The sequence below is a fragment of the Rhinopithecus bieti genome, unplaced genomic scaffold (genome assembly GCF_001698545.2).
Source record: "Rhinopithecus bieti isolate Rb0 unplaced genomic scaffold, ASM169854v2 scaffold_56845, whole genome shotgun sequence".
NCBI classification, from domain to species: domain Eukaryota; kingdom Metazoa; phylum Chordata; class Mammalia; order Primates; family Cercopithecidae; genus Rhinopithecus; species Rhinopithecus bieti.
The window spans coordinates 1,853,637-1,871,510 of NW_016823722.1; the positions used below are offsets into that span (position 1 = coordinate 1,853,637).

A 17,874-nucleotide genomic window follows, 5' to 3' on the forward strand; every position below is an offset into this window, starting at 1 on the left:
TTTGGTCTGTTTGGCTAACATTTATTGGACACTTCTATACAAGGCATTATGCTAAGGAATTTAGATGCATTATTTCTTATGGAAACTCACAACAAATTATACCAGGCAAGGTTTATTATTAATCCTGTGTTCCATGGGAAGACCGTGTCTCAGAGAGGCTAAGACCCCAGCTGGGGTTCCTCAACCTGTGAGTGGAGCTGGGAGGTGAATATGGAGTCTTTGTCAGGCACTGGGACTTTTATCAACCACTTGATCCTGTTGTGAATGAGACACACACAGTGCCTGTCCTCAGATGCCCAGTTGAGCAGGTGATACTGGCAGTTAATCAATTATGATTCAGTATGATGGGTACTGATGAGAGGGGAATTATGAAAACAAATAGCATTAAGAGATAAAGAGCTGAAATTCTTGTTTGCAAAATTACTCAGTTGAATACCACTCTGTGGGAAAGAAAGAGAAATCACTGACATTCATTCTTCCCTTCATTTATTCATTTATAAATAATGTTCATAATCGTTATCACAAATTAATATAAAAAGATCTGCTATACCCCTAGAACAAGATTTATTATTAATTGTAGGTGACAAAGTTCATATTTCAAATACGCTTATTAATTTCAAACTTAGGGAGCTCACTTCTTTTCGGACCTGATTTGATCCTCATTGCTGTTCACATGCTAATGTAGCTCAAGATTCATGAATCACCGAAAATGACCTCACCTGTAGCCAGCTACAGGGAAGTCAACACTGTCTACTATTAAGAGAGTAGAAGCCTTCAACTAAGGGAGAGTTACAGGAACTGGCCTTGCCCTCTTGCCTAGACATGAAAACCTGGACAAAAAACACCAAACAATAATTTTTAAGACTGTTTTAAGATATCAGGCAACAAGGATAGGTGTTCTCTGAGAGACAGGACATAAGAGATGATCTCTATGTCTGCTCCTGCCTGCTGCCTTGAGAGAGTTTCCAGCCCACAGCCTAGGGGGCAGGAACTGAGGCAGAGTCCAGCAGGCTGCTTGAGCACACGGTGGCCAGAGTTCCTAGACAAAGGATCAGAGGAGAGAGACAGAATGTAGAGCAAACTCCAAGGGTCTGTCAAAGGTCCTCACAGAGTATGCACAGAGTATGAGGCAGAGAGCTGACCAACATGTTCATATGAGGAAACTAGCAAAGACTGGAGGGGGGAAAAAAAACCACACCAGAAAGGCATTTACACAGGGCCAGAGAGAGTGCCTTCTCTCACCAGCCAGCTGGAAAACCTCATTATTAATAAGGCACTGGGTAGAGTAGTCACAGGGTCTTTCCTCATTGGTGAGAAAAGATGAGCTTCCTAGACTAGAAACGATTCTGGTCCTGCCTAATGTAACTGCCAATGGGTTATTTTTGCCCGCTGCCCAGACAGCGCCAATTTATCAAGAAAGGGAAATGGCAATAGAGAGAGTTTAATACACTTAGAGCCAACTAAATGTGAGATTAGAGTTTTACTTTTACTCAAATCAGCCTCCCCCCGGAATTCAGAGGCTAGAGTTTTTTAAAGTCAGTTTGGCAGGCAGAGAGCTAAGGCATGGAGAATGCTGATTAGTTGATTGGGGGCAGAATCACAGGACATCAGACATGTCCTGTTGTACCGAGTCAGTTCCTGGGTGGGGGCCGCAAGTCCAGATGAGCTAGACCAAAATGCAGGGTCTGAAGAATATCTCAAATACCAATCTTAGGTTAAAGCAGTAATGTTTTCCGTATGACAATTGGGGAGGTTAAGAATCTTGTGACCTCTGGCTGTATGACTCCTGAGCCATAATTTCTAATGTTGTGTCTAATTTGCTAGTTTTACGAAGGTGGACTGGTCCTCAAGAAAAAAGGGGGTTTGTTTGGGGAAGGGACTGTTATCATCTTTGTTTCAAAATTAAACTATAAGTAAATTCCTCCCAAAGTTAGTATGGCCTACCCCCAGGAATGAACAAGGGCAGCTTGGAAGTTAAAGGCAAGATGGTGTTGGTTAGGTCAGATCTCTTTCACAGTCACAATTTTTTCACTCATAATTTTTGCAAAGTCAGTTTCACGAACAAATCTTAAAAGCCAGAACTAAGAGGATCAAACTGATTTTAAGTATTTTAACTACCTCCAAAAACACAGTTCAAAATATTTATAGGAACAAATAAATACCCAGCCACCCAAACAGGTAAGATTCACAATGTCTGACATGCAAACAAAAATTACCAGGGAAGCAGAGAAGCAGGAAAATGTAACTCATGATGCGAAGAGAAATCAATCAAAACCTACCCAGAACTGATACAGGTGTTAGAATTGGCGAAAAATAAAAAGAAATAAAAAGAATTAGCATAAATGTGTCTCATATGTTTGGAAAGTTAAGTAGAGACATAGAAGATATATTTTTTAAATCCAAATCAAATTTCTAGAGATAAAAACTACAGTGTGTGAGGTAAAAAAATACACTGGATGACATTAACAATGGATTAGACAATGCAGTAAATAAAATTTGTGAGTTTAAATACACAGCAATAGAAACTATCCAAAATGAATCATGGGGCAGCGGGTGAAAAGGAAGAGGGGCTTTTTTAAAAAGAAGAAAGAAAGGAACATCAGTGAGCTACAGGATAACCCCAAGTAGGCTAGCAGGCAAGTAATTGGAGTCCATGAAAGGAGAGAAAAGAAGAAAAGATATTTGAAGACATATGGCTAAAATTGATGATTGATAGTCTTACTTGGATTGAATCATTTGTTCATCCATTCATTAGTAATTATTGAGACTGTACCATGTGCACAAGTGTAGGTGCTGAGGAAACATAAGGGAGAAAAAGAACCTTCTTTGGTTTATATTCCAGTGAGGGGAGAGGAACAAAACACAAAATGAGTGAGAGTTTTAATATAATTCTCAGTCTTGCCACTGAGAGCCAGATAATTCTTCACCCTGTGCATTGCAGGAATTTTAGCAGCATGCCTGGCATCTATCCTCTAGATACCAGTAGTCGCTCACCCACCCACTACTCGTGACAATCAAAAAAAAATGTCTCCAGACATTACCAAATGTCCCTGGGGAGAAGAGGAGCCAGTAATATATTAGAAGTGAAACATACTAGGAAAAAAATAAAGCAATTAGCAGCATCAGATATGCTGGGATATATTATAGCAACTTAAAGTAGAGTGGTAAAGAAAGACCTCGATAAAAACATGGCCATTGGCCTGGGCGCCCAGCCCAATGGCCTGTAATTACATGCCTGTAATCGTAGCACTTTGGGAGGGCGAGGTGGGTGGATTACCTGAGGTCAGGAGTTCGAGACCAGCCTGGCCAACATGGTGAAACCCCATCTCTACTAAAAATACAAAAATTAGACAGGCATGATGGCACACACTGTAATCCCAGCTACTCGAGAGGCTGAGGCAGGAGAATTGCTTGAGCCGGGGAGACGGAGGTTGCAGTGGGCCGAGATCGTACCACTGCACTCCAGCCTGGGTGACAGAGTGAGACTGTCTAAAAAAAAAAAAAAAAAGTGACAATTGAAAAAAACTTGAAGGAAGTAAGGTCGCATGCTCCTGGCAGGCAGAAACTCAACCCAGATGCAAAGGCCCTGAGGCAAGAGCCTACCTGACGTGTTCAAAGAAGAGTAAGCAGGTCACTGGGGTTACAAAAGAGTGACCCAGGGGGGAAATAAAACAAAAGAAAGGGCCAGAAAAGCAACGAGAATGGAATGGAAGAGGGGTACTTCTCCAGGAATGAGCAGGAGGGTCCTGTTATCACAAGGAGTAAGGAATGCTGCTTAGGCAAAAACAAGTTAATGCTTACACTTGCCAACCGTGTGGCCTTGGACATGAAGTTTAAACCTCTTTGGGCCTCAGTTTTCTCATCTGTAAGATGCCTTGCACAATCTTGGCAAAGATTAGATAAGACAGATTTGTGAAGGCGCCTCATAACTGTAAAGCTATACAAGCATAAACAAGCATTGTTTAAGACATAAGGATGACATGGTTTAAACAAGTTGCAAGTGCGGTACTTTTTGGGAGAGTTAAGTTATGAAGGATTTTTATGGGTGGAATTTATGGATTTAGTCTATATTTATATACACTCCCTATGAGGATCTTCGTTCTCCACCACATGGATTTAATTTATATGATGTCACATTTTACTGCACATACTATATAAGTTTAGCAAAGTTAACACTCATAGCCAAATAATCTATAGCATTTTAAGATGTTCCTTTCTGACAGGTCTGAGTTATAATCCCCAGATTGGCCTCTCTCAAGCTGTGTGACCTTAGACAAGTAACCTAAACTCTCTGAGCCTCATTTCATGGTTTGAAACTGTTAATTGTAATATTTGTCTCAGAAGATTGTTGTAAAGATTAAGTGACATATGTTTAATACATTTATTTGTACAGTGGTTTGCATGTTGTAAATGTAAAATATTTGACATATTGACATTATATATTATTCTATAATAAATAATGATATATTAAGATTAAGTGACCTTGTTCAAATTATACTAACTTAGGAAAGAGAAAGCACTGGTGTACATGTAGTGCTTAATAAATAGTTGATGTAATTTGCACATTTGTCCCCACCTAAATCTCATGTTCAATTGCAATCCCCTATGCTGGAGGTTTGGCCTGGTAAAATACCACAGGGGTGGATCCATCATAAATGGCTTGGGCCATCTCCTTGGTGGTAAGTGAGCTCTTGCTCTGAGTTCACATGCGATCCAGTCATTTGAAAGTTTATGGCACCGCCCCCTCCACTCTTTCTCTCTTGCTCCTGCTCTGACCATGTGCTGTGCCTGCTCCCACTTCTCCTTCTGCCATGATTGTAAGCTTCCTGAGGCCTCCCAGAAGCCAAGCAGATGCCAGCCCCGTGCTTTCTGTAAAGGCTGAAGAACTGTGAGCCAATTCTACCTCTTTTCTTTATAAATTACCCAGAATCTTTATGGCAATGCAAAAACGGCCTAGTACAATCATCCATTAAAATGAGTCGAATTGTATCTCAGTGGTTGAGATGGTCAACCCATATCAGTTTATACTGCTGGTCCAGACCCTGCCAACCCCAGAGGAGAAAGTATAAGTCCAGGAGTCTAAATGCGGTGCTACCACATCCCACTCTACACTACTGGGAGAAGTGGTCAAAATAGAAATATCGCGTCTTCTGTGGGCTTCTGCCAGCTCACACACTGGGAATGGTTAGAAATTGCTTTTCGGGAAACAGAAGTGTCTCCTTCCATTCTCCTGTAAGTAAAGGAACTGGCGGCATGGGGGCAGGGAGATGGTGTGGAGAAGGCGGAACCCACCGCCCTGGGATGAAAGGAAGGATTACGTGGGGATGAAAGGGAGAGCGAAGAGTAAAGAGGACGCTCAACCAGCAGGTGAGAGTCAAGTCCGCCCCCTTCACTCCACCCATCTCCAGACCAAACTCCCCACTGCCAGGCCACGACCACATGCAGCGACCTGCCTGGCCTGGACACGTTTTAGGTCTCACCTGTCACCACCACCGGTGCACCAAATAGCTTCTCAGACCCACCGAGAAGTTAGTAACCCACCGAGTTACTAACTGCAGGACCTCTCTACTGAAATCTTCTTATTTTTTGCAAGAATATTAATCAAGTTTATATAATTTGCATACCTCTTGACCCAAAAATTTCACTTTTGATAATTTACCCAAAGAAAATATAGACACACATGAGTATTTAAAAATAAAAGTGTGAGATGTCTACTTTACTACTGCTTATAATACTCTAGATGTACAACTATACACACTGTGAATGTCAATCAATAAGGATATTAGACAATAAACAATGTTATAACCAAGCTATGGAATAAATGTCACCTGAGTCGTAAAGAATGATGCAGGTTTAGCTGTGTTGCAATGGGAAGTTTCACGTGAGAATTTATGCTGGTACAGATAGCGCTATTCTATGTTTGTAAAATTTTCATAAATGATGCATATTTATTGAATGCCTTCTGTGAGCCTCGCTGTCCTTGGTACTTGAGAAAAGCACTGAGTGAAGTAGATATTATCCCTGTCTTTGTCGAGTTTATAGTCTAATGGGAATATAAGAAAAAGCACAAATACTGAGAAGTAAACAGAACTGCTGATACAGCAAAGATTTTTAAAAGGGCAAGGGACTCTGGTGGAGATGATGGTGGTGGGAGGACAGCCTTAGATGAAGGTTTAGGGATGATCTCTCCAAAGAGATGACACTTATGACCTTAAGGATGGATGGAAATCACCTATGGGCAGACAGAGGAGCAGAATGTTTCAGACAGAGAGCCGGAAGTTTGGAAATAGCCTGTGGTATGTTTGAAAAACTCAAAGAAAGCGAGCCAGAAAATGGAGTGAAGGAGCACATGGCACAGAGATAACAGAGACCAAGGCAGGGGCAGGCCATGTTAGACACTGGAGATCCTGCATCAGAGTTTGGGTTGACTCCAAGAGCTGTCAGAAGCTACTGGAGCATGGTAAGGAGTGGGAAGATGGGATCAGTTGAGTAAAGAACGTATTGGGAGGGTGAGGAGCCCAAGCAGAGACAGGGCCGGGGCTGTTGCAGTCATAAGGTGGAGAGGTGGTAGCTTCCTGTCCTGGGGCCCTGAGAGTGGAGATGGTGAAAGGAAGACAGATTCAGAACGCATCCTACCCTCCTGAGAGAGGTCGGGGAGAAAATCATTTCCCCTGTCACACCCCTCGCACCAATGAACCTCAGATCTCAAAAGCAAAGGAGTTATTTCAAAACACCAGTACTTTTTCTTTTTTCTTTTTTTTTTAAGTTGATATCACTCGCCTCTGTGGAAATTGTGGGAAACCAAGTAACACCATCTCTGGGGATAATGTACACATCATTAGATAAAGAGACTACAGAGATGGAAAAATATCAATACCTTACACAACTTCTTTGCAGAATTGGAAGAAAAGGGCTTTTGTTTGAAATGCAACGTGCACTGCTGTGTTTGTTACCCTTTGGCTCCAAACAATGTCCCTCCGACCAACAGCAAATGCTGAATATGTTAGAAAGAGGGGGAGGGAAGGAAGAGTGACTCTTATAATCTCATGATTGTTCTGTACAGCCGTGGGCAGAAGAAGTATGACTGGAATTAGTGGGTAAGAGAGAAAGGGGTGTGAAGCAAAAGCATGACTTTGAGAGTTCACATTCAGCAAGTGGCAACTGTGAAAACTGTTTTGCTCCTAGGACATAGTTGACGGCAAGGAAAAAGAAGGACAAGAAGTTGGAACTGTGAATTGTTCTGTCCCTGAGGACCCAGAAGGACTGGAGACTGCAAAGGGTGACTCCCAGACAGCAGCTATAGCAGAGAATAATAATTCCATCATGAGTTTCTTTAAAACTCTGGTAAGCAGTTTTCTCCTCTTTTCCCCTCAACTCTATTGCTCAAAAGTTTTGTTAATTCTAAGAATGCACATTTGAATGTTCCTGTACTGAATGGATTATCATGGTGCAGTTGGAGCACGGGAGGGAACAGGGACAAGATGTGCTTCATAAGGAAGCTGTGTTACATCAGGCTTTTAGCGAGAGAGCCCCTGAAATTGGGAACCATGGTATAAGCAGTGGATGCCTAAATCTTGTAACATGGGCTGTGTTGCAATGGAATTCTATTGCGATTGAATGTCTTATGGTCCTTGATCATAAAAATAATTGAAAAATATCTCCCTGTGTTATAGACCTCTCAAAGCAGTTTTGCCACTCAAATGGCAAATAAAATACTGTAGAAATCACTCAAAAAAAAAAATCTGAATGAATGAATGCATAGTGAAGCAGACCGTCCCAAATGTGTTTGGGCATTTCCAAATATCAAGACTAACCTCAAAAGAAAAGACAATGAATGTCAACAGAATGTGCCACAAACACCAGAGGGTTGCACATGTGTTTGGAGCAATGGTAGAATTCATGGAAAGTCTGTGGTCTTCCAGGAGACAGTTTTGAGTGTGGTCAAACTCTTGGTAAATGTATAAGATCAGATGTATCTCATTATAAGATATTAATTTTGTTAACTTTTGTATTACCCGGCAGTCCTGAGATTTCTATTGAACTAAAAGTACTTCTTATTTTGTTCTTGACCTGTATGGTGAACTGGACCACCCTAAAGAATTATTTATCTATGAAATGAAAATCACTCTAAAGAGCAATGACTTCTAATATTTGGCTTTCTCAAACTTTTAAGGTCTCACCTAACAAAGCTGAAACAAAAAAGGACCCAGAAGACACGGTAGGTGGTTTGAAGTGTGTATGTATATGTTTGAGTTTGCACATAGAACTGGATTTGAATTTGTGTCTGCTTGCTTGTTTTTTGAATATGTATGTGTGTGTGTGTATCATATTATATCTAAATATATAACTAGCAATTTAATAGTGCTGTTAGATTGTCTTTAAAATATTTTATTTATGTTAATGGTAGTTTAATTAAAATTTTACTGGAAAGTGTGAAAGATGTGCCAACTCTGGCTAAATAATATCACAATACCAATTTCTTATATAGCATAAGAACAGAGTACTAGTAATTATATCATCATCTTAGTCTTTTTAGTTGTGTGTAAAGGGACCCAGGGAATATAGTAAAAAACAGTCCATCTAAAGTAGAAGAAAGCTTTTCAGTAGGACATGGACTCTAAAAAAATAAAGTAGAAGAAAGTTGCTATATTTTGTGTTTTTTTTAATATGTTATTTTTCAATGTAATTTGAAAAATAAATAAATCTTTACTGCAAAGGCAGCAGTTTGGTGAAATAAAATAGTTTCCATGGGACACTTGCCAAACGAATGGCCATGCAGAGGCATTAGGATGCACTACAGAGCCTAGATTCTTCACTGTCATACAAGAAATTCAGCCAAGTCCCCTCAAAATAAATTTGGTTTGAAATAACATCTTCCTAGAGATGTTCTCCCTTTACACTTGACAAGGCCCGTTACCTCTAGTGGAATACACGGTTTAAGTTTCATGGGAACCATGAGGGAAGTTTAACTTGGTGACAGATAAGTGTCTTGGGTCCTTCTTCTGATATTGGAAAGTGCTTTGAAAAACAGTGGGATCAGATACATGGCCTGATTTGCCCCCTACATCTGCTACCCATATGTGAAGGAGTTGGCTGTGAAAAGAGGATCCTAGATTTTGTCTCAGAAGACCTGCGTTTCAGCTCCAGTTCTGCTACTTGATAGTGGTACAGTCTTAATCTATCTGAACCCAAGTTTCCATGTCTATAAAACTGGGACAAAAAAATTCTTTCTCCTGGATCCCAGCATTGAAAGAAGGCATGGCAGTGCCTTGCAAACTATAGAGCTCTGATTAAATGTAGCGATCTATTTCCATGAGCCCAGCCAAGACCGGTTGGATGACATGACTACATTTGTATTATATTTATTGGTTCCTCGCGAATTTTCTTTTTCTATTGAAAAAAAAATATGTATCTGAAGCATCTACATGCATTTTCCTATAAAATTATTCATTTGCTATGAGGTCATAGGGTCAAGGTCAATGAATGGTTGGGGCAAAATGTATTTCTTTTGGTTCTATGTCTTGCATTGTTTGAAGCCACATAGCGTAAAAGGATCTAAACAGTGGGGTATGGGGGGAGTGTGTGTGTGGCTTCCTAAGTGACCTGATGCACTCATTCTCTTTAGCTGGTCATGCACCAAGACTCCTCCCTGACCCAGAATGTGGTCAAAGCTGAACGTACCTAGCTGATAAAATCTCACCATCCTGCCCAGGAAGCCGTGGGGTCACGTTTGTGGAGCTGGGTCTCAAAAGAGGGTTTTGTGAATGTAGGTTGTCCATGACACCCACAAACAGATGTGCTTTCTACAAACCTGGTTCTCATACCTTGCAATTTTGGTATCTTTTATACTGAAGTTCTTAGATTCATGCTTTTGAAGTCTGTGTCATTTTCAGCCCACTACCTTCCTTATACAAAAGGCCCTGACATTTGTAACTTGAGTCAACAATCTTGAGTGGTTGTAGCTAGGCTATTTTGGTTTCAATCTCCCTCTACTTTGCCTCAGTGGATTGGTTCACAGTACACATTTTCTTTGCCTGGGGGATCTACCCAACTAGAACTGAAATTTTTGCAGGTGATATTGCTTCCATAAAGTTTCTAAAAGTGAATCAAAGGGGATCGATTTGAGACTAAAAGACGTTCCGTAGCAGTATTTGCTTTGACGCCAGGATGAAAAATAAATATTTTGTCTGCAGGTATTTTTTACTTTACCATGTAGCAATAGCATGTAGATATCTACAACTATCAAGTGGAGACTGCATTATCTTGTCCTGTTATGTGTCTTCAGCAAATGGAGATACAGAGTTTTGTTTTGTTCTGTCTTGCTTTGAGGTTATGTTCATTTGGGTCATTTAAATAGGTCAGTGTTGAAAATCATTGTGTATCTAAAATTGACTGTGAATATGGAAGTTTAAAAAAGATAAACATTACACGGTGTTTTGTGGTTAGGAAAGGGGATGATGTACCAACAGCTAATTGTCACAGTGTATTAATGCACTTTAAAACAACAGAAAAGAAAAAGAATTTTGTTCAAAAACAAAGCTCTGAGGTTGTGACTGCTGTTGCCCCAAAGGCATCGAAAGCAGAAAGTGTCTGTGATGGACAAGCTGGTCAGAAGACATCTGAGATCCAGGCTAGAGGCGCCAAGAAAAAGCACCTGGATAGCCCCAGGCTAGGACTTGCCTTTAGAAAATTCTTTAGGCATAAGGTCTGTATCTTGTTAAAGTAGGAGGAAAAACAAGAACTCTGGTCTTCACAAGACATGTGCCATCCTAAGCCCACCCAGCTCCTCTCCAGTAAAAACAGAGCCTTGGGTGGTGAGGATCATTAAAAGAGAATTAAAGATGATATGAATTAAACTTCAGTGATTTTTAAGTAGTCAAACATTTCAAACAGATGTCTTCCTAGTGTGGACCAGGGTTCTGGAACTATTCTTCTAACCCAGTATTTCCCAAATGTCAATCACTTGTATACCACCTTCACCATTTTGTTAGATGTACTATTATTTGATATTTTACATTGAAATTGACCTATTTTCTATTTAAATCTATCTTTAAAAGAAACCTTATGTCATATATAGAAAATCAGAATAATTTTTCGTAAAAGGAAAGTAAACATTAATATGGCTAATTAAAAAGACGTTACATTCTAGCTACCTCATTTGTGTTAAGCTCTGAATCTGATGCTCTTTCTAGCTTTATTAAAAGGTGATTAATTGGCCAATGTTAGAAAAATGTTAAAGACGTACCATCACCAGACTGAGACTTTCTCCAGAATGTTACTATAAGGATTAAATGAGAGTTGAAAAAAGAGAAGTATTTTCACTATTTGAATACTATTTAATATCATATTTCTGCACAATCTATAATATTCTCTGATCCACCAATGGTATGCTTCCTACATTTTGGGAAATACTCTTCTAATCTCAAGTAACAATGTTATCTTTCTGTGGTCTGTTTCATCTATTTCCAGTATTAACTAAGCTTACACTGAACCCAAATAAAAGTCCAGGCAGAAAAAAGCAATGAATGAAGTCAGAGCACGTTTTAACTCCATGTCCTTGGGAAGCTGCACAACACTGAAGTCAGTTTGGGAAGTATTACGCTTCCAGTGTCTAAGAAGATGCCAGTGTTTGTCTGAAACCATCAGTTTAAAGGATCCCTGAATTGGGTTAGCATGTGTGAAAATTTGTTTAAAATATCAGCTATTTTCCACCAAGTCGAATGCATGCATTAAAAAAAATCCCTACCTGGATGTCACACAGTCCCAGGATTGTATATGCAAATAAGCACTCCATAGAAAGTTCTCACAGCTGAATATGTATTTGCATAAGCAGACTATGTTATGAAGCCACGTTTCAATTTCCATACAGGAGAATTTTGTTCTGTAAAGAGAAAAGAATGGGGAGTGATAAATCTTGCAAGGGGGGAAGAGAGATTAAAATGTGCTCCAACATCACATGGGAAATAACTTAGTAACTGCTGGTGAAACATGTCATAGATCTCATATGAAAGAATAGTTTGACTCCCACTTGGAGCTTTTGTAAGTAACAGGCCTTGAAAGTTTAAGAAGTATATGACATTTCCCCAGATCTGCATTTCGTGATGACATTCACTTCACGCACTACAAAATTTTACATCTGCAGTCTCTCTTGCCACCCATAAAGGGACCACCCAAATTCAATGTTATCATTCCTAGGGCTTCCAAAAACCGTTGGCCTCCCGTCTTGTCACTGAGATAGACAGGGAAAAGACAGGATTCTGGGATAGTGGGAAGATGTAGGGGGAACAGCCTTCTGGGATTCTGTCACAGACACAAGGACCTCAGGGTTTTGCCTTGAGTGGCATTCAGTGTATTTTTTTATGTAAGTGTAAATCCAAGTAAGGGACACCTCCCAAATGTTCTCAATTCTTATTTTCGCAGTGGTTTGTTAGAGCTCATTGCCTTTTACCTCTGCACCTGAGACAGTTTCTTTCTTTTTCTCTTTTGATCATTTCTGTTGTCTCTAAAGATAGGAAAATAGAACCTTTAAATAGCCAGATTCTCTCAGTGACGTTATCATGATTTTAGGCGGTGTGATACTCTCCATTTCCCCATGGGTTTGTCACCTGGAACAGAAAACGGGAAATTCAAGCAAATTAAAGGATAAAACCATTTTGCTATTAAAAAAAAAAAAATTACCAATTCTGGTTAATCCTGGGTGTTTATTTCTCTACATCTCTATGATCCTTCTTATAAAAGAATTTTCTCAGTTCAAAAGTGGGGAAGTCTGAAATCAGTAAATGAAATACATTTAGTGTCAGCTTTTGCTGAATTGGAACCATTTTTCTTGGCCTCATGGCATGTGACGTCTCAGAATCAAACCTTTTCATGCGGCCGCCACTGTTTGGTGACAACTTCACACACAAAACAGAGTATTGCTTTAGAATACTTTTGCCATGCCCCAAAATACTCCCCTCCCTCCTCAGGTTTTCCCCATGCCTACCCTTTCTGTAAGGCAGCTGAAGTGTTAGTAAGCAGCATGTATGATTCATAAGCTCTGCCATTCATTCATTGTTTTTAGTTCTTGGTGTAGTGTTTACTAACATCTCCTCTCTCCCACACCCAATGTGAAAACAAGATGAAAATTTATTAAGAAGGCAAGGTCATTTGACATACAATCTCCAAACTGAATCCACTAGAATTTCATAGGTAGGGCCACCAGGTAAAACATAGAGGACTCAGTTAAATTCAAATTGTTGATAAACAAGGAATAACTTTTTAATTTAAATATAAGTATGTCCCAGGCAATGTTTGGGACATACTTATGCTAGAAAATTATTCTTGCTGATCTGAAATTAATATTTAATGGAGTATTTTATATTCTTATTCTCATGTGCTAAATCTGGCAACCCTACTCATGAGATTGCCTCTGAAAACACAATTAAAATTGTTGTAGTCTCCTCTGTAATGCAAACAAAGAATATCCAGTTGGTTGATGCTGGCAGAACTCCATCTGGGAGACTTCTTTGGGAAGGGAGGAGAGTGGTGGGCAGGAATGAAAAGACTAATGGTGTTCTGACTGGTACTCTACAACCCAGTGAGGAAGGGGTGGGTGGCTGGAAATATGGCATGGCAGGATCTTGTGTGGGTGTCTCTCTCTGGTCCCTGTCATAGACTGTAATTATTAATTGAATGATTGATTGTCTGTTTCGTGCCAGAAGGTAGGCCTGATGGAAATTAGGGATATAATCATGGCCAAGACTTTCTTGGTCTCGGGATATGATGATGACCAAGACTCTAGCAGAAGAGATACATATTCAACAAACAACTACACAAATAAATTAGAATTATATTATTACTATAACTATAGTACGGTCGTGCCCCTGTAATGTTTATTCAGGGGTTTCTGGATATCCTCCCAATGCAAAGAGAAAACAAATTGGTCATTTCCCTATGAAACTGGATTAGATGTGTTTCCCAATCTTTATCTCAGTGTCATCCCCCACCATGATGCTTTTTTAGACTATTTTTTACCCTAATCACCCTTCTCTCCACGAAATTTTTAATATAACGAATATTCTTTATACCTGTTAATGCACTGTAATTCTTTAGGGGAGCCACAGACCATGTTAATATCTAATTTGGCATAACCCTTCTCCCAAGAAAAAAGGCAATTATTATTTTTTGTTGTATATTGCCCTTGTTGAGACTGGTGGTATAGATTTCCTTCCTTATGTAATTCGTGCATTACTGCTAGTCAGCATGAATATTATATAGTACTATAAGTGTTTTATCATCCATAGGACATACAATTACATATTTATTAACAGTTCTATCTAGGACATGCTTACAAGCAAGGACCTTACTGGAATAATCTAACTGTAATACATACTACCTAAACATCCAAATTTCATAGCACAGCCCGCCAGGATACCAACTAACACGAGAGTTCCATTAGAGTACATAGTACATTATATTCTGATGGGTGGAATAGCCCAGGGAGCAGGAAACCTTGATTCACTGGAAACAGTGTAGTATGGAGTCACTATTAATGCTTGGGTTTGGGGATTAGACTCCCTGGATTCAACTGTCAGCTCTGCCCCCTCGTTAGTATAACCGTGGGCAAGTTACTTAGCCACCAAGCAACTAAATTTCCCTGTCTGTGAAACTGACATAAAAATTAGTGTCTTCCTATAAGTTGTAGCATTTGATAGTACCATTAGAAAGTTATAGTTAACAGTAATTTATTGGATATTTCAAAATAGCTGGAGGAGAAGAATTGTAAGTTTCCAACACAAAGAAAGGATAAAAAGTTTGAGGTGATGGAAATTCCAGTTACCCTGGTTTAATCATTGCACTTTGTATACAGGTACCAAAATATCACATGTCACCCCCGAAAATATGTACAACTATGATTCATCAATTTTAAAATAGAAAAAGTAACAGTTCCTTCCTCATAGGACTTTTGTCAGGACATTCAGGTGCTTAAAACAGTGTCTGTCACTGTTACCTTTTATTCTTGTCATCAAATAAAAGTTTAAAGCTGGAAATTATGTCTTCAAGATGCAACGATGGTCCAGGGAGACTAGGCAGAGAGAGAAAGGGTGGTGGCTGAGTGGTGAAAACGGCCAAGTATGCAATGCATTAAGTAAACTGGAGCTGTCGCAGGGAACAGGGAAATTTTGGTACTCCAGGACCTGGAAGCCTTGTTTTTTGTAACCTCTATGTGACTCTGGGTAAGTGGGCTAAATGCACACCAAAGGGAACCCTTGAGCCAGAAAAATAACACAGCATTTAGAAAAGGTACAAAGCCAAGCCACAGAAGTTACACCAACATAGCATGGGGCCACCAAGCCTCCCTTCTAATGACTTTGGCAGGATTGATTATTGGCTTAAAGCAACCAGAGCCCTTTCTTAGAGATGGGGATGAGGTCAGCCCCAACCCCCGGATTCTTGGTCTAAAATGGACCACTGGGCATATGGAGATTCTCCCAGGAAAACAGAAGGAGAGATTGTTGTTGGAGAAGTAGCCACGCTTGGCCACTCTTTGCTCCAATACTTGCTGAAGGACCGTAGGGCAGTTGTTCCCTGTGCATGGAAAACTCTCTTCTTCCCTTCTCTGGTTAATTTTCAGTCACCTTTCAGATCAAAGCACAACCATCTGTTCTCAGTAAAGCCTTCCCTGATTTTCATGAGTGGATCAAACTCTTTGATTTAGCTTTTTATGGGATTGAGAAGAATAACCTCAAATCCCCTCCCCACTCAGTAGCACGTATTACAGTTGAAATTTTACATTTGTTTGTGGAATTATTTACTGTCATCCTCTCCCTGAAGACGTGTAACCCCAGCACTTAGAATATATACATGGCTCATGCGCAGCACTTTGGGAGGCCCCGAGACGGGCGGGAATCAGCGAGGTCAGGAGATCGAGGACCATGCTGGCTAACCCGGTGAAACGGGCAGGACCTGTGGTTGCGACTGATGGACCCCGTCTCTGCTAAAAACTACAAAGCCGGGCGAGGTGGCGGTGCCTGTAGTCCCAGCTACCCGGGAGGCCGAGGCAGGAGAATGGGGTAAACCCGGGAGGCGGAGCTTGCAGTGAGCTGAGATCCGGCCACAGCACTGCAGCCTGGGTGACAGAGCGAGACTCCATCTCAAAAAAAAAAAAAAAGAATATATCATGGCTCAGAGAAGACACTCAAAGTGGCTTTTAAATGAATTAATGAATAATACTTTCTCTTATTTTCTAAAATAGAAAACAAGCTACTTAGCATGTGTGTGTTAGGAGGAGGGGTACTTACCCTTTAACCAGTCCCCTTTAATTTAATTACTGTGTAGAGCTAAAACAGCACCAGGTGCTCAAGACCATTTGGGACATTTGTAATGCAGAATTTTATGAGCTCAGCCATTTTGACTAAAATGTTAAATTCCAACATTTTGCCATTTTGTATACTTTTAAATGGAACTGGAGCTATTCTAGTATCAACTATCACAAAATTCATTTCCAGACGTTAGTTCTTTATCTTAACTTGAACTTAGAATCTGCTCAATGGATGACTCCTTCTTAGTATTAAAAAATTCAGCAAAGAAGATGTTGTGTCTTGCATCAAATAGTAAAGTTCATGTTATTTGCAAACATCCTTTGGAGAAGCAATGCGCTGCCTTAGAAGAGCTCTAGACAGGAGCCAGAAGTTCAGACTTGAGGCCAGGTTGTGCCCTTGTTCAGCATTGGGCAGATCATTGGCCTCAGTTTCCCCATCCATGAAAATTCATGCATTGGACCAGATGGGCTTTAAGACTCTTTCCAGGTTCAAAAAATACTATCAAACTTTCTGAATTTGTCCATATTCTATTTTTCTTTTTTTTTGAGATGGTGTCTTATTCTGTTGCCTAGGCTGGGGTACAGTGGCACGATCATGGCTCACTGCAGCCTCCTAGGCTCAAGCAATCCTCCTGCCTCAGCCTCCAAGTAGCTGGGACCACAGGTGCAAGCCACCATGCCCAGCTCATTTTTTATTATTTGTAGAGATAGGGTTTCACCATGTTGTCCAGGCTGGTCTTGAACTCCTGACCTCAAGAAATCCTCCCACATCGGCCTCCCAAAGTGCTGGGATTACAAGTGTTGGGCCACCACACCTGGCCCATACCCCATTTTTATTGCAATATATTTTTTCTTTTAGTCAGAAAATTTAGTCAAGGATATTACATCCCTGGGAATTTAAAGGGATTGAGTCACAAGTATCCGGAGCAAAAAAAATCATAAAATGAAGATGTTTAGGATTAAGAGGTTAGGTCAGGTGAACCTAATGTTAAAATTATGAGTACCAATATTCACTCATGTCAAGATAGATTCTGACTATAATTCTCCCAACTCTTGCTTCATCTCATGACTCAGTGGGTGGCAGAGCATAGAAATTAACACCCCCTTGCTGAAGAAATCAGGTGTCCTGGAATTGGACTTCAGGGCAGCTGCTCAGAGAGACAGAAGGAGAGAAGGGAGACAAGGACAGAGGGAGAGAAAGACAGAGGGATGGAGGGGGAGGAAGGGAAGAAGGGAAGGAAGAGAGAGGAAGAGAGGAAATAAAGACCGAATGGATAACATTTGAAGAAGTTTTAATTGCGGAGTGTAGGGGCCGCACCTAAAAGTGAAGAAATAGGGTTTGTGGACACTCTTCCAATTCAAAACTCTTTCACCAAGTTCCAGTCTAGTTGTCTTTTACTAACTTTATAGCCTAACTCAGTCGTCCCCAAAGTAGAATGTGGAGAAAAATTTCAGAAGTTCTATATTTATCTTAACTCTTCTTTAATTTCTAATTTTGATTAGTAAAATGATAAATGTTTATAATATATACATAAATAAGTATGCATGTATTGAAGGTGGAAATTCAAAATGTT

At 40.1% G+C, this 17,874-nt stretch overlaps 1 protein-coding gene across 6 annotated transcripts in view; it reads left to right on the forward strand.

The window, feature by feature from the left end:
• BCAS1 (brain enriched myelin associated protein 1) overlaps positions 1 to 17,874 on the forward strand; it is a 134,316-nt gene that overhangs the window by 72,023 nt on the left and 44,419 nt on the right. For 4 of the 6 annotated variants that reach the window (XM_017861727.1, XM_017861728.1, XM_017861730.1 and 1 more), the window contains exons 5-7: positions 7,186 to 7,344; positions 8,174 to 8,218; positions 10,571 to 10,705. In XM_017861727.1, the coding sequence (XP_017717216.1) occupies positions 7,186 to 7,344; positions 8,174 to 8,218; positions 10,571 to 10,705 (339 nt within the window). The remainder of the gene's footprint in view (positions 1 to 7,185; positions 7,345 to 8,173; positions 8,219 to 10,570; positions 10,706 to 17,874) is intronic. The other 2 variants (XM_017861732.1, XM_017861729.1) reach the window with 1 other exon arrangement.